Here is a 20,598-nt window from a genome sequence, read left to right on the forward strand (position 1 = left end):
ACCATCTAGGGGATAATAAAGAATGGCAGATGCTGGCTTAAAGCACAGATATAAAAATGCTCAAAGATAATTTCCCAAGATAATAAATTCTCAACACATCATTAAAAGGGAGTTACACAGAAGTCAAAGTCTAACTTCTTGCCTGACATCTCCTTTTGTTTCATTGCCATTTATAGACTGTGGTGATACAGAGATCTTTGGTTTCATGCAGGATCCAGCCGTCCATCTATCACCTATCATCTCTGGAAATTGCCAGTGATTTATCAGACCTTTGATGAATCTGCTGGTGGCAGATTTCTATCCAAGTGTTGGAGAACAAAAAGCTCTTAGTGCAAAGGTGAGTGGAAGTGAGATTGAAGGAAGACAGTGGCCTTGGATCCAAGGAGGATAGGGCACTATAAATATGAAATTTCCAATGCCAGCTATCAATCGTAGCCACATACAAATTAGGTATATAAGTTATATATCCTACATTAGAGCACAAACATTTTCTATCTATAACATATATGATACTATGTAAATATAACAACACGTGATACATCCATCTATATAAAAACAATAAATAATAAATAATCGAGACCAGGAAAGAGTCCAAACATGAGACCAGAAAAGCATAACTACAACCAAACAAAAATTCTTGGTCAAACATGGAGAAAAGAGTGGTAAAGCAAAATAAACCCAAGGAAATAGAAAAGAAAAATAATGCGTGGAGCTTTGCGACAAAGGAAGAGAAAGAGGAGAGACAGGAAGGAAGGTGACCCGGGAGAAACATGCTCGGCGGAATCTGTCACCTCTAAAGGGCCCATACACAGGCCACTGCTGGCCAGAAGTCCGGGACCTTCCCTCCGCCTACCCACAGTTACTAGCCCCAGAGTCCTAGATCTGGGGAGGGAAGAATTCACCAACCGTCGAACATCGGCAGTTCGGTTTTGTCCCTCGAATTCGAAATTGGCATCTCTGACCTCACCTCTCTTACCAAACCTATGGCATCTGCCACTAACTCTCTATATCCATCTTCCAAGCAGTTCTTTGAAGAAGATTCACCAGGAAACCCTGCTCAGCCTATCTGGAGGGCAGGTGCCTCCATTTCCCTTGCAATTGCCGTCCGACGCAGAGTTCTCTGTAAATATCCATCACACACACTTATTCCATGTGTTACATGATTAACTGTTTGCTTTACAGGAAAAGTCTGGAGCCACCGGGCCCAAACAGGGGGAATATCGTGAAATCCAAGTATTCCCACAGTAGGGATATGATTTCATAGTTAAATAAATTATTAAAGTCAGGTGAATACCTTCTTTTTATTATTCAGTGGCTCTCGATTTCACAGCTGTAACAGGGCAGAAGGCGCTCTGCTTGGCTTTTCTTTATGGAGGAAAAAAAAAAAAAAAACCACCACTCTAAACACTTAGAAATGAGTTAAAACCATACCATTTCCTTTGGAAAGAAAAGATTTTTATGAACTGTGACCATTCTCTCAAAGGAGTCAGAATCCTGCTTTCCATCTTCTTAGCAGAGTCACCACATTTCCTCCATGTGTCCCACTCACTGGCTCGCTCTGAAGGGAACATACAGTTACCCAGCTTTCAGCACAGTAGCTTCTGGTCCTAGTGTAAAACCCACAGAGTCTTCCAGGATTCTTGTTCTCCCGAACTTCAGGCTTATAAGAAGACATGTCTGAGTTGAGATAGTTTAAAATATCTATAGACAAACATACACAACGGAAGTCGGATTTGTCCTTCGAAGCGGTCCCCTTGGGTAGTCCATGCTTATGCAGAGGACGCTGCCGTCAGAGGTCTGCTCTGGGGGTTACCTTTCCAAGAAAATCAGGCTCAACCTTACAGCTTCCTATTGTTTTTGACTAATAATGCTGTTTTCTAGCTTCATCGTTTGCTTTGAAAAAAGGGAGCTCATTCTCCAAGGACAAAGATTTGCTAGTGGGAAGGATAGCCCAGAGAGTATCTGATAGATTCTGGAGGTGGTGAGACATGGAGGGGAGGAATTTCCTACTTGGGAATATGTGGCTAGCCCCCGGGTGTTCCCTGGAAAGGGGATCACATTTATTTTGGGTGTAGAAGTTGTGATTTGAGGGCTAACAAAACAGACCAACCCCACTGCTTTCTGATTTCACAGAAAACACAATTCTGGGCATCCCTAAGCCTGACTCTGCAAAATTTGAATAGCTAGCAAAAAAAAAAAAAAAAAAAAACTGTGGCTTTTTCAATATTTCTGGAAAAAGATTTCTGATCAGGTATTTCCCTTTTCAGTTGTTTTAATTCAAAAGCTCTAATAACAAAGATTGTATAATAAAAAAATTCGTTATAAACTCCCTATTGAGAGAAATGAATCAGTCTCACCTGAAGTACTTTTGTACCAAATACCAAATACCAAAAAAATCCACTTAGACATATAACCAAATGTTATTTAATATCTTAAAAAGTAACACAATCCAAAATGGATATTTCACACAACACTACATAAACAACATGAACACAATATTACCATATGGAGGGACTTTCAAATATAGACTTACAAAAATCCCTGTGCTTTTTTTCCTCTTAAGTTATTATACTAAGCATGACAAGCCATCATCATTTACAATATGGCACACCGACACGATAAAAACCATGTTACAAATGTGCTGTCGTAAATCAGTAACATTAGGGAAGACATTTCATGAACTGTAATTATTTCATATGAAATACTATACAATATAAACAGAACATCCATCTTGGATGACCTTTACAGCAACCAGAGACCAAGTAATTTAAAGTTTTGTTTTGTTTTTTTTTTTTTTCAGTGCAAACACATTTTATTCAAGGCAGTCTTGGCTGCAAAACTCCTTTCTAACATACAGTAAATCCCACTTGCACGTCTTAATTCATTTACCCCAATGCAATAGTCACATTCAGTCACTCGGAGAAAGATACCTGCAGAATTATGATCCCTTTAAACTTAACGGTTGAAATGTAATTCTCTTCTAGAAAGTAGTGTCTATGTCAACTACTCTAAGGACCTTAACTTGTAGCTGTCAATACTTACATGAAGGTGACCGGAGGGCAGCTCTAGTCCTCACCCATCACGTGTGCACGATACCACACACTGTTTTGCCCTTCCACGGTGGAAACCGTGGCGGTGGATCAGTGTCTAGGTGGGAGAGTGGGACAGAGGCAGGGAGTAGGGACCTGGGAAGACAGGTGGGCAAGGAGCTGCTGAGTGCAGACTTCGTGAATTTCCCGTAACTGCAGAGGACTGATACTAAAGGAGCTCTCAGATCTCAGATTTGGTACCTCTTCTGGGTGGGAGCAAAGGAACTGGGATGCCAAGGTCAGCCTTTGGTCAGGGGGGTAGGCAGCTGTGCATGGACCAGCCAACCATCTAGCCTTACATTTGCTGCCTCACTTGTGGAGCTCCCCTTCCCTCCTTGGCAGGGTGTGTGTGTGTTCTCATTGGAAGCCAACAATGAGCAGTTGAAGCCCTAGAACTGATAATATACAATCACAAGGTTTAGTCCCCCTTGAGCCTTATAGAATTCTCAACCCTGCCAATCAGCAACTGTAAGTCATGGAACAACTGTGAAAACACAGGATTATGTGTTAGAGGGTCGATCACCGGGGATCTCTATCTGGGCTGCTGCTGCAAAAGATGCAGAGGCGAACTCAATCGGGGAGATGCCAAGCCTATTTCAAACACTCCAGGAAATTACATCATGAAGTTTTTTCGCATATATAATTTATGAAATGTCTCCAAATGAAAATCTATGGGAAAATACTGGATGTATCCTTCATTCTGTAAAACCTTCTGAGAGAATGACAGAGTGACGGCTGATTCTTTAATCTAACTTGGCAAAGATCAGACCGATGGTAATCTCCTTCCTGCCTATATTTTACTAACCCCAAGCAAAACAAGGTTCTCCATGCTTTTGGATCCGTTCTTCCTGTGTTCTAGCTTCCCCAGGCCCTAAACACGTGTAGACACCTGGCTTGCTAACAGAAGAGAATGGGCAGGGTGGTGGCTGGGGTGGGGGGTTGGGTAGGCGGGGGATGGGAGGTGGGGGAAATGAGTGGACAGGATCACTTCTGCTTGGGACTCTGTCGTCTGAGGGACAGCGTGCTGTTAGCTGGTTCTGTGACTGGCCTGTGGCAATGGAGAAGGTCCTCAGCAAGGATCTGGTATCCCCGACTTTGAGGAAACACTGAGAACTAGGTCGGCTCCCTTGGAAATCCAGATTCTTCCGGGTACGACTCAATATATTGTAGTGTGCTCAAGTAGCACAGTCAAGAGTACTTGATAAACTTTTTAAATTACATTTCCTGTTTCAGCACCTTTCCACTGCCCAGAGCAGTCATGTTCCTGAAGGATGGTATTTCGCACAGGAATTACCAAAGCCCAATAGGAAACTGTAAACGAGGGTGTCCGTCTAGGACCTGCCTCTGACCGCAACAGCATTTGGGTGGGTTTTGCAAAATTCCAAACACCCTGAACTGTTTGAATGAAAATGGACAAGAGTGTACAGTTGTTATTTGTTTTCTTTTACTTTATTAGCACACATCAGAAAAATAGCATTGTATTTAGTGATTTCTCATAAGGGTCTATCAAACAGATAGAAAACAGATCACTGGTAGCTGCCACGGAAATTTCTGGGTAATCTGAGGTCCCTCCTTCTCTCTCTCCATTTCAAGTATGGGTATTACAAATAGGACCTGCTTAGTTAACTGTCAGTCTGAATGCTTTGGAAGCACTTTGCAATCCCAAAATGAACTGGCGAAGTCATGATCGCTTGTTGTTGGCTTTTCATCAAGCTCAAAATACTGCCCATGTTATAAATGGCGAGACTTTTCAAAATAGGTTCACTATTGTGAGCTATACGCCTATAATTTAGGTTAAAAACTTTATTTTCAAGTACACTTGGTGGCGATAAGTGGTTTATTCTGGGTAGGATTTTACAAAGCTGTGCCAACCTAAAACCAAACCAAACCAAACCAAACAAAAAAACACACAATGCTTTCCTTTTCATCCAACAGGTTTTTCCTCCCCCTGGCGGTTGCGATAGAATTTGAATTTACATCCTCGAACCGCTGGTTGGGCTCTGAGAAAGGGAGACTTGGGAACAGCTGGTGTTCAGACCATTGTTAGTCCAGATTAACCTTGAACTTATGCCTCCTGAACTTGGACTTCACAACATCAGAGAAGCACTAATTTGGTATTTTTATCTTGTTTGGTCCCCATTCAGCTCCTCTAGCTGTCTTCTCTATTTGATGGCACCCCCCCTTTTCATATGCTCATTGAGGTCCCCTGAGATGTGCAAAAATATATAAAATGGAATACAAAGTATTTAACGGAACACAGCTCTTTTAATTAAGATGACGTTTGGGCTCGGGATGCTAGCATGTGAGTGAAGGCAGAGAGGCCCAAAGTACTTCAAAGCCGACACAGTCCAAATTTGTTGTGTGTCTTCAGTTACTGAAAACCTAGAATTTCCACATCCGATTCTGACAGGACTAAAGAGCTTGCTAAATTATGTTTACCGATCGGCTCGGCTCTTCCCCCGGGGGAGAACTCTTAGCAGGAGTGTGGTGGGGGTGGGGCGGTGGGAAAAGACCAGAGATTCCAACTTCCTTTCGTTGGTAACAAAATCAAGTGTGCTTTCGTGGGAAAGAGAGGAGAGACAGGTTTACATCTGAAAGCGCAATAATGCCGTAAAACCAAACCACGGCCATGAAGAAGTCACGAGTCTACAGGGGCAGTCACTGACACACACACGGAACGCCATGGCCTCATGTCTACGGAGGTTTTCAACTTTGCTTTTCTGAACAATACACTTTAAACACACTGCTGCCGTTTCATCAAATTTATGGAGGTAGTTATATGTAAAAAATAAAAATTGCCATAAAGTAATATGCTGCATCATAATAATACATAAGTGTGCAAAATGCCGACAGACGGGTTGACCCTTTAGAGTTGAACGCTACACAGAGATTCAAGCAGACTCAGTTCTGTAAACCTTTCAGCTGATAAACTCTAAGTGAAGACTAGATCAGCAGCCATGTCACACAAAGCTCTATCAGTTCAGGGGAGGACAAGGATGTTGGCAAAGCTTGGCGTGGGCTGAGGGTTTGACCACTGAGAAGCTCGCCCGCCGTCCGGAGGACCGTCTCGGGTCACATCTGTAACAACGCTTCCTGCCGCCACGCCTCCCCCATCCAGAACTCCTCATTAAATGCAGACGGGGACACTTCCACACGGAACGTCTGCTTACACCGTAACATCTTTAAAGCCCATCTTTTCTACGCTAATGGCTCCGGGTCTAAGGGAGTCATCATCGTTGTTTTTGAAATCACGTACCCCATAGCATCGGGCGAATGGTATACACGTTTTATTTGCATCATGTCTTCTGTAAACCTATTTCTTGTGGAATACTGATAAATTCCTATTTTAAAGCTTCTCTTAAAGGTAATGCTTTCCTTTCCGGTCCACGCTACGTTTGATTACTGTAATGGCTACTTTCAGAGGATCAACGAGAGGCTGATGTATTGTTTCAATGGTTATGTTATTTATGAACTGATGGTACGATTCGACACTCGAGAGCAGGTTTTTTGGAAAAAAAGGAATTTAGACAGGAGAATTTGGTAACCGTATGGTATATAACTCCCCAGGGAAACAGACTGTGTGTGTAGTCTATTAGTTACATTATCATTCCTCCTGGACATATTTAAGCAATGAGACAAATAGTGCATTTCTGGGCAATCGGGACATGCCTTGGAGGAAATAAGGCATGAGAGTGAAAGCCAACTGACTTAAAGCATTTTAGTGGGATGGGGGTTTACCGAGAAATGTGCTTACGTTTCATTCTAAGCACAAAAAAAGGAATCTAGACTAAACTTGAGGAGTCCAGTTTGACCTAATGCGACTTCCAAATATCTGAAAAAGCATGAGAGACTATCCACATGCTTCAAGAATAGGTCCAATTATGTGCCGGAGTGCATTCTTTAAACAGATCCCTAGTGATTAAACCTGTACTGAAGCAGAAATGTTGCACACATTTTTTGCCAATTACCGTAGTCTGAGGTGGAAAGAATTTAGATTTATTTTTGGATATATATTTCATTATATGGCTCCAAACAGCACATGCTACTGAACTAAACTTTTGGTCAGACCATTTACTTGTGTCATATGCAACCCTTCTGCAAATAATTTGTCATTATCGATACATTGAGTCCATTGTTCTCATAGAATAAAATGGGGAGTTTTGAAATGTCTCTTTTCTGTAAAGTTGAAGCTCAAGGTTATTGGTAATCCCTATGCTGTTGAGTGAGTCTTCTTTGTATTCAACAAGACATTGTAAACCAAAGCAACGTGTTAACAAACCATTTTGAAATAAGTTGGGCTAGGAACTATACATCCACCTAAAAAATGCCTCCTGAAATTGGTTACAAAGTATCTGTAAACATTACTCTGGCATAGTTCATGTATGCATAATTGTTACTCTGATAAATTTTAGGGGAGTACAAGTTCGGATTATACCATACTTGCAGAATGAGCACATTCTGTTGGTAATTACATGGGCACATGTAAATTTCTAATCAAAAATTATTTTAAAGTTTTCTCTATAGATATCTTTCCAGGAATAAAAGGCCTGAAGTTCAACTCTCCCTAACTTTGCTCTTTCCTATAACCACTAAAAATGATCTCCCATAGCCTAATTTAGGCATTCTATTTAAAACTACATAAAATAGATTAATGTCCTTCCATTAGAAAGAATAACATCCCCAGGCCATACTCTTCATTTGTATCACAAAGAACATTTTGCTTTTAAACAAACTAATCATTGTATCTATTATAGTAAGATAGGATCATCATAAGGATCACAAGGAGGAAATTATCTTCCTTAAATATTTGACTGACAGCATTAGAGAGCCCACATTTCCCTGCTTCCGTCCCTCAGTGCCGTGCCCCAGCCAGGCTGGGGACCCCCTTCCTTCACCCACTTCAGAATCAAAGGCCTATATTCCTGTTCGTGATTATGGAAGGTTAAAAATCAGACAAGCATCTGTTTCACTTAAAAACAAAATCCTGAAAAAAAAACAAACACTCCCAGAATTTCGATCACGACCCCTTCTGACACACTTCCACGGGCTCCTGCAAAAAACTGTGTCATGAAAACTCACAGTGAAAAATGACGGGTGCATAAACAATTCACACACAAAGGGCTGGGGTCCCTTCCGGTCAGTTTGACATTGATCTTCCTCAAGCTGGACCCTGGCCTTGGACATGTTGTGGTGGCTTACGCTTTTTTTGTCCTTTTTTGTTTGTTTGTGTTTGGGAAGTGTCAAGGATCAGTTCCGTGGCACCCTCCAGCCACAGACTGGGAGCAACGCGCATCTGTGGCATTTAAAAATGGAATTGGCAACTTCATGACATTGTAATGCATACCACACTTACAGTGTCTAGACTTTCCTATGTGTGCTCAGTTACAAGTAGTGAAACAAACGTATACATATCACCCCTACTGCTATTCGGTTGCTACAGAGCCATAAATGTGAAAAGCAATACTCTGAAATAAAGATTTTTGTTTGTTTTTTTGTTTTTTGTTTTTTTTTTTTTTGCCCTAGCCTACTTAGCAGCACAGTTTAAGTAAACACAAAAACTGTGGTCGAGATGCTTGTCTTTCCCCAGATGTAAACATCAGTCCCAGTGTCGTAAACTTGGCTGTATCGAATGAGACAGGAGATTGGAGACAGTACGACTGTCACACACTAGTAACAGAAGCTTGCAAGCAGTTGGAAGGTTTCTGTAATTTCTCTGCTTCGTTGGTCGCGGGGTCCGTGCTCGCTCGGAAGTTGAAGGCCGGGCCAGCTCCGCCGTGGACTGGGCTCAAGGTAGCGTTCTGACGCCGGTTACTTTCAACAATGCTGGACGTGTTGGAAGCCAGGCTCTCCCGAGTGCTAAAAGAGTAAAAAGGGTTTGTTTTGTTTTGTTTTCAACATAAATAATTATCTCTTGAGCCCCAGAGGAAGAGCAAATGATGTGGTTAATGGATTTCCTCTGTTGGCTCATGATGTCATATATACACCGTCTCCCACTGATTATTCACATATGCTCGTCCAGTGTGGGCTCCAGAAACTCTCAAACACGTTAAAATCCACGGCACCCTGAATAACGGGTTTTCATCCAGCTAAGTGCACCTTAAATGTTTCCCCCTTCCTTCCCCATTCAAGGAAACCGCTTCCAAATTCGATGGGATCAATCGCTATCGCGTTCATTTTAGAAAAGAATCCTCTTAAGTACACATATGCGATGATTGCATTTCAGGCTGGAAATTCACTGAATAAATGAATAAACTCAATTTTGCCCCTAATGATTCTGTTTTCATTCCTGATTAGCAGATTTTGACTTTGGTGGACTTCAAGGCATACCATTAGCTAATTTGGCACTCTGATGGGAATAAAATTCTTCTTAAAACACTTCACGCCTCTGTTTCAAATGTTAACACTTTCACGGAAATACATTGTATTTCCAGATCAGGAATCTTAGATTTCCCCCATTCATTTGTGAAGTTTACATTGGTAGCAATATTTTATTTTTCAAGGCTTCTTATGGACAGAGGTGATTTAAAGGTATTTCTACTTCTCTTCTAATTTTTAAAGTTAGAACTTCTTGAATCTTGATTCAGAACATTAACATTTTAAATGTGTAGGGCAATAGCAGAAATAAGGTTACTTAGCCTGATGGATAGGAACTGGACAGGTTCTATATTCAAAGTCCTCAAATAGGAATAAGAAACTTAAGTTTACAAAGATACTGAAGAAACCACAAGGATGCTCAAAACATCCATTCACCCGACTGGGCAGATTCAGAGTTTAGAAAATACTCTATGATAGTTGCCCCCCAAACCCCCGTTGCTGATTTCAGCCTGCTGAAACTAGTCGGCAGGTCAGACTGCTTCAACGGACATCCTCACCACCTCTCCGTCATTCCCACACTAAATTAACAGCCATTTTGTCTGAACCCCGCATAGATTTTTTTCCCACTATCGGAGTGCAGGGTGTTCATATGAAATCTTCTGTAAGCCTAAACGTCAGGAAGGGTTTACACGTGCTTTCCAAACGCTCTCCATTAATGCCCTTCGCTGCTACAGAAGACCCACGTTAGTACCTCTTTTTGCTGAGTGTAAGAAATCTGAAGATTTTTGCTTTCACGAAGAAAGCTGTTACTAACATAGGGTCTTTCGTAAAAGTGAAGGGTTGTTAACACAAAGTTTCAGAAAGCAGGGGATGCTTGTACTGTGTTTGGTGGCACTTCCTAGATAGTGGATTATTTCATCCTAACCCTTGTGGCCTTGAGTGTGCCAAGGGGTAGCTGTTTAAAAGAATTTTCGTCATCAACTACCAAAAAGACAACTGGATCTTTCTTGACTGCAAAGGGCACCTCCAGAAGGCTAATATGTTTACAGAAATAAGTCAAGTTCTTTCATTGTGCTTACGGTAGATCTGAGCATACCTACAGAATACCCCAGAACATTACCACTAAAGCGATGTTAAGTGTTAGACTCACCTACTTACCTGCCTTACCCTTTCCCTAAGAAAATTCATCAGGGGCTTGCCAGCACCTTTGCTGAGGCCTAGGGTCCGGCGGAGGAAGGAAGAAGGCTATCAACACGTAGAACCCCAAAGATATTGTGACACGTTCCTTCAGTTTCACTCTTAACTGTGAGAGTAACTTTTTATAGTATTCGATTTCCCCATCTCTAAAATGAGGAGGGTTAGGGGATTAACCTACTCACAGAGTGACTGTGAAGAAGTAAGCGTCGATGAAACTGTATGCTAAAAAGCTAGATACATTATAATTATTTCAATTGTACATCTGGCATCTAATGAATGAAGCAGCTACTATGACTTGGTTTCAGAATGCCTTGGTTACTGGTGACCCCTTTTCTATGGAAAAATGCATTTTAAGGCCCAAAGGCCCTTAAACCCGCTTAAGCCTTTGAAATCAGCTTTCTAGGCAGGGTTTGCACTCATCAGGCACCCGCTGTATGCCAGGCACTGGACCAGGCACTGTGCACACACATCACTGCTAAAGACCATCTAAGCTGGGAGCTGTCTGTGCTCGAAGATGCCTCTGACCACCTCTGGGCAGAGTCATTCATAGTGATGAATAGATACAGCACTCCAGTTTCTCCAAACGGTATATATTTCGTTACTGCTGTAATAATGAGGGCAGGGTGCCACGCTCCTAATGAGGGCTCTGGGTGTGATGAAAAAGCTAATGGAGATAGAACATTAGCAGTAGAAATAGTCCTCCCATTTAAAAGTTCTTGATCTTTGTTGGAAAAGAAACCCCATGGAATAAAAGGACAGGATATTAGAAGCAGACGTGAACAGATCAGGTATGGGGCTCCTCCTGGATGCCCGCACCTCCCTCGCCCCGCGCTCCGACAGCGCATGCTCACACCCTATAAAGCGGGCACGTCCCTGGCCGCTCTGCACCCTCGGATTTTCACACTGTTTGTCAGCCTGTTTTTGGCCTCAGATTTGGAGTCGCAGGTTTTTTAGGTCAAGAGTTTTCATGTTCAATATCCGATCTCAGAGCAGAATTGAAGCTTCTACCTTGTTTCCATCTAAAAACCCTTGCAGTCCCAACAAAAGGGACTGAAGAATTTTGGGAATGTGGCTGAACACGACTTCTGAGCTAGCATGGAAAGCTCGGAGTGTGGGGATCACCTTTCTTGGTCTTTGTTGTTGTTATTGGATCTTAGTTGCTCAGTGGAGGAGGTACTAAAAGACTCAAATAAATGACCCACTTAAAGTTTCTGTATGTCACGGCACTGGAGACGTACCAGCCTGATAATGCTACTTGGCTAAAATCCTCCTCCTGCTGGAGAATAAAACTCCCTAGAACTCAAATATTCTCCTCCACAGACCACGATCATGCATCAGAAAACAACTTAGTCGATTAACTGAGGTGTGCCGAAAATACGGTTTAAAATGGTTGTGACCTACTTTCTAACCACAGGATATTAAATGCAAAAGAGGCAAAATTAGGAATTATTCTGTAGATTATCTAACTGCATGAAATTTATGGGCCATCTATGTATTCCTACGGAGAAAATTCTACCTAACAGTAGTGGAGAGACATGTAGCTAAGTGGGAGAAAGTTGTCCCCTCAGAACCATCGTATCTCTTACCGTGACAAAGCATTTAACTTAAATGAAAATAAACTCCAGAAATAATGCCGTTCACAAGTTCTATATTCTGCCCCCCGAATTTAGAGATAAAACAATACATTCTGTGGCAAGACTGGTTCAATGATCTCATGAGTATTTATTTGCCCCCAAACAAACCAAAAAACCTTTCAATATTCTGTGGTGGTAGGCTGTTGAGTTTGAACCCATTAAACTACTCTCAATGTCTCTGTAGCAGTTATGTCTGGAGCACAGCAGTCTGCCCTCTGTGGTGGTGCTGGGGCCAAGGGGTACCACGCAAGTTCAGAAGCCAGTGTGTAAAGCACGAGGGAGGCAGAGTCTACATAGTAAAAAACAGGTGAACATAAGGTACAGGCAGATAAACCACACCTTCCATAAGCCATGGTTTTGAACTTCTACTGTCAATTACAGACCTTTGATTATGCCTCCCTGGTAGCCGCTGTTAGAAATTCAAGAGGAAAAAAAAAGAGCAGAAGAGGGAAATAGAAAGAAAAGGAGATATAAAATAATTGGTAAATAAATTAAAATTTGATTGAGGATTTAAAAAAATATATTTAGTGTAAGTTATTTTGTAGAAAAGTCACTCGATAGGCCAGTCGTTTTTGGATGGAGGGCCATGGCTCCCTGAGGTCAGTTAGGGCTCTATGAGGGAAAGGCGGAGGAGACTTGGGGCTCCTGGGCTCACACCCACTTTAAGCAGAGCACTATCTCTGGTTTGTTTGGACACTAGAATTCCACACACGTGTTAACTTAGATAAAAAGATTACATGGCAAAAATAATCCTCATCATAATAAAAACTAGCCCTTTAAGAAATAACAAAGGCCAAATATGGGGCCGATTAGAAATTCCCAATTCTGATCTGGGGATGTGCTGTCCCCAAATTATCTAGAGATCAAGTGAAATGATCACAACAGAACTAAGTTTCATTCTTAATAATTAAAATAAATGAAGTTCATCATCGTATCTGAGTACTCGTTAAAATGATCAGTATCGCAGAATCTTGGGAATCACAGCTAATGAGAAATGTCCACCTCTTAGTAGTATTTCTGCATCTCAGAGTCACCAATCTGGAGTAGAATTTAGAAGGAGAATTAGGTCCCAAGTTACCCTTGGAGGAGAAGGAAGAGTTAAGGAGGAAATAAAAGGAAGTTGCATAGACTCTCTTTTGCTTTCTTAACCCCTGAACCACTTCAGCACGCCGGACATGGCTGTTAGGCATAGCGTGCACTCTGTTAATCCTCTCTGAATTACCAGCTATGATTAGAGGGCCTTAATGGTCTGTATCAATGCTGCAGGAGGAGAGAGAAAAGTGTGGGCACACACTCTGATCTAAGGGAACAGAGGCTCCTCACTGTTCTATGAAAGACACAAGACTCCATTTCTCTGTGGACGTGAAGTGTATGAGCAGGTGGGGGAGGGAGCACACAGGGTCGGGATTAAAAGGGCAACTAGCATCTAGCTCCCCCAGGAAGGTGCTGAGATCTGCTCCTCCCACTAGGAGGACCCTCTCCTTGAGCCAAGAGGTTTATACCCAAGACCTACCCAAACCCCAGGTGACTACTGACCACTCATTCTACTCAAGAAATTACTAAGATTAAACAAACAAACAAACAAACAAACAAACAAAAACCCTTCTTTTATCTGCACAGTGCTAACAGAAACATAGAAGAAAAATCCTGGAAAATGTCTGTCCTAGTTATATTGGCCTGATGCCAATTTGAGGGAGGGAGCCAACCCACCAGTCCAGATTGGTGATCTCTACAGCTGCAGAAACATTTGTTTCAATTCCTGAAAAAGAAGTCAGAAACAGGTTGTTAACAGCGCAACTCACACAACCCTTAACCCGCATTCACAGAATTAAAACAGTAACATGGGAAGCTTTTCAAGTTATTTATATAAAGCCCCGGGCCCTGGTGGGTGTGTGCGTGTATGCACACACGTGTGTGTGTGTGTGTGTGTGTGTGTGTGTGCGCGCGTGTGTACGCAAGCAGCGATGTTTCTCCCTACCGTGGGGAGTTGAATCCACTGTCCACAGTGATGCTGCTGCTGTCCATGCTGTCGAGGCGTGCCGAATGTGTGGCTCTCTGGTTGCTGCTGCTGTCGGTTTCTTTTGGGGCCAGGAGGGTGAGGTTCTTCTCAAACTTCCTCTGCAAGTCTCTTTCCTTCTCCCTCTCAAGGAGCCACTGCATGGTGCCTACATCATCTCTGTTTTTTTCCTCTTCCGTGTTTTTGTTGGCCCCTTCCTCAGAGTCATCATCGTCGGAGACGTTGTAATAGTCAAAAGAGGCTTCCTGGTTCCCCCCCGACTCCTGCTGACGCTGGGAACCGGGCATCGCTGGTGCCACTGAGGTTCCCAGCGACGGCTCCAGTTTCTCGCATCGGCCTGGCAGTGTGTCGGCAGGGGTCTTCGGGAGAGATTTGAGGAGGGACAGGCTCGATTTGTGATAGCTGTTGACAGACAAGGTGCTGTGAAGAGGTTTGAACAATGTGTCTTTGCTGAATATCTCTTTCCTCTTGTCCAGGCTGCTGGGCTCAGCGCTGTGGTGCTGGACGAGGCGTCCATTGGCCATCCCTTCTGCCCCTGTGCCCGAAGCGGCTGGGCCCCCACCTGGCCCTTTTGGTGACTCCTCCTTGTGCCCTACAGGCTCTCTAGAAGAATGTGGGGCCTGCCTGTCAGGCAGAGGCAGCTTTTTCACCCCTTCCGCCAGAGTTAGAGTGTCATGATCCTCTTTGTTCTTTCCCAGAGGTGACGGCGCCGTGAGGACCGTCTCACTGGAGGTGTTGCACTGGAAATAGTCATCTGTAGCTGTTTTTGTGGGACAGGATGGCAAACTCTCAGGGGGTTTGCCCGGCTCCAGAAGGCTACAAGCACTGGAAGGCTCCTTGCTGCCACCGACTATTTCTGGAATACACACCTCTTTATAGCTCGTGGATGAAACGTGAGCCCTTTGATGACCAATTGTTTGTGCAGGCCTTAAAGTACTGTCATCAATGTAGGACTGGCTGGGGGTTTGGTCATCTTGGCTACAGCCTTCAGCCAGGTCTTCGGGTGTTCCTAGAGAAGAAGCACCCAGAGGGCCCTTTGAGTTATCCATCGACCTGGATCTCTCCTTGGCTTTGCTGGATCTCTCATTCCTGGACCTTCGGTCCTGGGTATGGCTGTGACTTCGGTGCACTTTTGAGTGGGAGCTTCCCCTGGAAGGTTCAGGAAAAGGCATCTCAGTTCTCCTTTTGGCCAATTCCCCAGACACATCCCATTCTGGGGTCATGGGGAAATGAGACTCGATCACGTTCGTGTTGCTATGCATGATGAAGTTATCTCCTTTGTGTTCAATGATGAAGCAGCCCTCCCTGGGTGCCCTGGTAAGAGGATCACAAAAGTCATACTCTCTGTCACCTGGGAGATCCAGATGAGAACCATCCGAAGGGTCTCCTTTAGACACTCGGGTCTTGCTGTGTGACCGAGATTTTCCATGGGACTTGCGATGAGTCCTACTCTTTTTACTTCTTCCACTGTGATGGGCAGAGGACCCAGCTTTACTCCTATGCGCTTTTTCTTCTTCTAGTTTCTTCATTAGTGCAGTGTGCCTCATGACATTTTCCACGGTCAAGTCCGGGTTAATGCGCCTAATGATCTCCATTTCCACTTCCCTGGGGATAGTAGTTGGTGTGTCTTCGTCTCGCAGGGGCCACTCCTCAGGAGGAAACTGGGCTGAGAAATTGGCTAGTTGTTTGGTCTTATCTTTTTTAAAACTCAGCCGGAATAATTTGAGCCCGAATTTTTTGGACTGCTTTTCCCCATCTTTAGGTTTTGAGAGAGTTTCTGTCTTATAAGAAAAGTTTACAGTACTTTTGCTCTTTTCAGTGGGTGGCACCTGGCATAGGGAGGGAGGGCAGTAGGGGTCTTTGCAGTCCTTGGCGGGTTTCCTCTGCAGAGTGGAAGCAAGCATGCTGTGCATGTCTTCTCTGCAGCAGTGGCAAGAGTCGCAGTGGTTTCTGGGTAACGTTCTTTCCCTGACGCAGCCTGAGGCAGAGGGCGTTATGGTTCCCGGTTGCGGAGAGGTACACTGAGACCTGTCAGGTATCCTCTCGTCCAAATGGTACCATTTACTGTTAGTTCTTATGAGAGAGGGAGTAATGAAATAAGTCTGTGGGGTCACGATGAAATAGCCATCTGGAGTGGGGTAGATCTTCCGCTCCCGCACCAGCGTGTTCAACGTGTGCCGTAGAATTTCTTGACTTGGGGTGGGAACACCTGAAACCAAAGGAATAGAGACTCTTGAGAACATAGAGGGAACCTGCAGCTGCTTCCTGATTTTTTCCGAATCTGCTATGAACTGAATGTTTGGACCCCCACCCCCAATATTCCTGCGTGTGAATCCTGATCGCTGATGTAAGGGTACCAGGAGGTAGGGCCTTTGGAAGGTCACTAGGCTTAGATGGGCTCCTGAGGGCGAGGCCCTCGGGATGTGCCCTCGTAAGAAGAGAAAGAAGCGAGAGCCCCCTCCTCTTGCCATGTCTTCAAGCCAGCAAAACGGTCCTCACCAGACACCAAATCTGCTGGTGCCTTGATCTCAGAGCTCTTAGCCTTCCAGGACTCTGAGAATTAAATGTCTGTGGCTTCAGCACCCCGCCCCCCCACCGTCTATGGCATTTTGTTACAGCAGCCCAAACTCAGACAAAATCCTACCAATTTTGCTAAGCTTCCGAGTACTTCACATGGCAAGTCAGCAGGACCCCGAGGTGCTCAGGAAGAGAGATGGAAGCAGGTGCAGTGAGACTGGCACTTTTGTCACAAACCTTTACTAAACTGAGCCATCGAAGGCAGAGTGTTTTGGGGCACGTGGGTGGCTCAGTGGGTTAAGCCTCTGCCTTCAGCTCAGGTAATGATCCCAGGGTCCTGGGATCAAGCCCCGCATACAGCTTTCTGCTCAGCGGGGAGCCTGCTCCTTCCTGTCTCTCTACCTGCCTCTGTGCCTACTTGTGATCTCTGCCTGTCAAATAAATAAAATCGTTTAAAAAAAAAAAAAAGCAGAGTGTTTTTAAAGGAGGGGAAAATGAAAAATGTTTTACATGATGTAATATACATTTACCAAAAAAGTCTTCCTTGACAGAAAAAAAATAGGGACACTGAGTTGAAATAGCTGTCTTGGCACTTGAAAACAATCAGAACACGTACAAAGTCTAGTGTATACCCTGGAAGCTACACCACACACTCATTTTTCAAGACTAAGCTTACTTAATAAACTTAATTTTGTAAGTTACATCAAAGGGCAATTAGACTTGACCATGGCTCATGATGCACCCTCCAATTCTGAAACATGACCTTTGGTTTTGAAAAGGACAACAGGGTCGGTCAGGTTTAAGTGAGAACATTCTCCTTCTCAGACTGAATCTGTAGGAAGGAGGTTACCTCGTAACCCAAGGGCCCTAAGAAATACACCTGTGGGAATTTAGATGCTCTACGTCCATCTGGTCACTGCCAAATATGCCATATTCACTAGTATAGAAATTCCAGAAGAAAGGGACAGACACTTCCTGGTACCAGGACTGACACTGTTTTCAAAGGGCTTTGTGTGCATAGCCCTTTGTGTGTTTATGCCTTGTCTTTCTTAAAGGACAGAATCAAGAGTCCAAATTCATTAGAGAGTATGAACTTTCCAGGTTACAGAGCATTCATGTATTTCTAGGGCATTCTCCATCCCTCAATGCCAGGCCCACAGAGCGTGCTAGTACTAACTGATTTGACCTGCATGCCAGAGTTTGGAAATGGGTCAGGTCGAATCATACTGCCAATGTTCAACCATGTCTGACCCACAAAATGACAATTACATGTGACTCAGCCTAAAACAGTTCGGGCAATGGGATGTGGAGACCGAAAGCCTGGAGCCCAGGGCCACGTGGCTAGATTCAAACTCCAGCTCCATTGCAACGAGCTGATGGTAGTGGTTGAATTAGGCAGCCTCCCCTGCCCACACCCTTCCTGTGTTTATATCTAATGCCCCAAACCTCAGAATGGGACCTTGCTTGGAAACAGGGCCTTTGTATAGAGAAACAAGGTAAAATGAGGTCATTGGCATGGGCTCTTCTCCAGCATGACCAATGTTCTCCTACAAAGAGGAAAGTGGGCAGAAGCACATGCACAGAGAGAAGACAATGTGAAGAAACATTGGTTGAAGATGTCCATCCATGAGCCAAGGAGTGTGTGGTCTGTCTACCCTCAACAGACCTCGGAAGGAACCAGCCAACTGCGCTGATATCTTGATTTTGTAGTTCTAGTCTCCTGAACTGTAAGACAATAAATTTCTGGTGTTTATGCCCCCATACCTTGTTAGGCTGTGCTAGAAAACGCATACAGCAAGTACCGCCTTAGGCAACTTAATTAACCTGAACCTCTGCTCACGGTCATCAGAATGTGGATGACAGCAGGTACCCTCACAGGGTAGTTCTGAGTTTAAAGGAGCTTAATGTATGGACAGCATTACCTGAAATGCAGTGCGGGCTCTAGAAACATTAGCTAGTAATCGTCTCAACTTTGGGGCAGGACCCATGGAAACCAGATTACTTTCAGAGAACATCATGTAGCAACCTAGAAGAGCAGGGCAAACTCAGTTTGCCACAATCCTTCCAAAACTACAAAAGTGGGATATGAAAACATGAGTAATGGCCTGGGAGAGTGTCCCATGAATATGATGTGACCCGTCCATCCATCCCTGCTACCATCTTCAGAAGGCATCCTTTGTGACCAACGTGGGAAAGGCAACATTGCTTTTGAATGATGTATTGTTTAGTATAATCATCTAATTTTTGCACTGTACAGTTTCCCTTTAGTCTAGGGCTCTACTCTTGAGAGACATAGTGTGTTGGTGTTTACACGAATGGCTTTCGGGCTGGTACAATAACAATTTTTTAAGAATTTTATGACAGTTTCTGCACAAAATGAACTCCATGTGAATTAGTGATACAACCCCCACCCTATATATGAAATTCTTGAGCGTTGTCATAAAACACACATTCACCTAAGAGAAGCCACTTAAGAGAGCTTCTATGCCCTACTCCCAATCAGGGCCTTTGGCTGAATAAGTTCGGGGGCACCACTCACACAGACTGCCACTCCCAAGAAGAGACACTGTGCCCACTGCAGCCCCGAGAATGATGCCCACTGGGCTTGGGCAGCATTGCCGTGTGGGTTTCAAACCCATACAGAAAACAAATTGTATCTGACGTAGCAGCATGCTTGCGATCACTATTGTCACAGACGTAAGTTCTTCCAAAAAACTGGTAAGGCTCATTTATTTATTTATTTATTTATTTATAAAGATTTTATTTATTTATTTAGCAGAGATCACAAGTAGGCAGAAAGGCAGGCAGAGAGAGAGCGAGAAAGCAGGCTCCCTGCTGAGCAGAGAGCCCGATGCGGGACTCGATCCCAGGACGATAGGATCATGACCCGAGCAGAAGGCAGAGGCTTAACCCACTGAGCCACCCAGGTGCCCCGGTAAGGCTCATTTATAATGTGATTGACCCGTTGACTCTGCTGCTATAATAAAGGAAAGCTGAGGTGTAATCCAGAAAAACAACTTGTACTATAAACAGAATTTGCTGACTGTAGGCCTTCCCAGCACTGACCATAGAAAACTTAAGAACCTGCACAGTCTTATAACCCCAGTGTCATCATGTTTACGTACCATTAAGAATCAGTGCTCAGCTACTGGGTATTTACCCTAAAGATACAAATGTAGTGATCTGAAGGGGGACGTGAACCCGAATGTTTATTGCAGCAATGTTCACAATAGCCAAACTATGGAAAGAACCTAGATGTCCATCAACAGATGAATGGATAAAGAAGATGTGGTATATATACACAATGGAATACTATGCAGCCATCAAAAGAAATGAAATCTTGCCATTTGTGACGACATGGATGGAACTAGAGCGTATTATGCTTAGTGAAATAAGTCAATCAGAGAAAGACAATTATCCTATGATCTCACTGATACGAGGAATTTGAGAGGCAAGACGGGGCATCATGGGGGTAATGGAGGGAAAAAATGAAACAAGATGAAACCAGGGAGGGAGACAAACCATAAGAGACTCTTAACCTCAGGAAACAAACTGAGGGTTGCTGGAGGGGAGTGGGCTGTGGAGAGGGATGGGGTGGCAGGGTGATGGACATTGGGGAGGGTATGGGCTATGGTGAGTGCTGTGAATTGTGTAAGCCTGATGATTCACAGACCTGTACCCCTGAAACAAATAATACGTTATATGTTAATTAAAAAAAAAAAAAAGCTCTGGGGAAAAAAATAAATAAATAAGTGCTCGGATTATTCCCAAAGGAAGGAATAAGCACGAGTTTCCAAAGAGAACTTACATCTAAAGTTTTCATGTCTTG

The 20,598-nt window shown here is 43.7% G+C and overlaps 1 protein-coding gene across 9 annotated transcripts in view; it reads right to left on the minus strand.

The window, feature by feature from the left end:
• Nucleotides 1–2,783: 2,783 nt before the first annotated feature.
• The window catches only part of STOX2 (storkhead box 2), a 246,384-nt gene continuing 228,569 nt past the window's right edge, over nucleotides 2,784–20,598 (minus strand). For 8 of the 9 annotated variants that reach the window (XM_032329341.1, XM_032329335.1, XM_032329337.1 and 5 more), the window contains 2 exons: nucleotides 14,214–16,461; nucleotides 2,784–8,945 (listed from right to left, as the gene is read on the minus strand). In XM_032329341.1, the coding sequence (XP_032185232.1) occupies nucleotides 8,750–8,945; nucleotides 14,214–16,461 (2,444 nt within the window). In that variant the 3' untranslated portion in view covers nucleotides 2,784–8,749. Of the gene's footprint in view, nucleotides 8,946–13,945; nucleotides 13,995–14,213; nucleotides 16,462–20,598 lie in introns of all 9 variants that reach the window. The other variant, XM_032329336.1, reaches the window with a different exon arrangement.

The sequence above is a fragment of the Mustela erminea genome, chromosome 21, assembly GCF_009829155.1.
Source record: "Mustela erminea isolate mMusErm1 chromosome 21, mMusErm1.Pri, whole genome shotgun sequence".
NCBI lineage: Eukaryota > Metazoa > Chordata > Mammalia > Carnivora > Mustelidae > Mustela > Mustela erminea.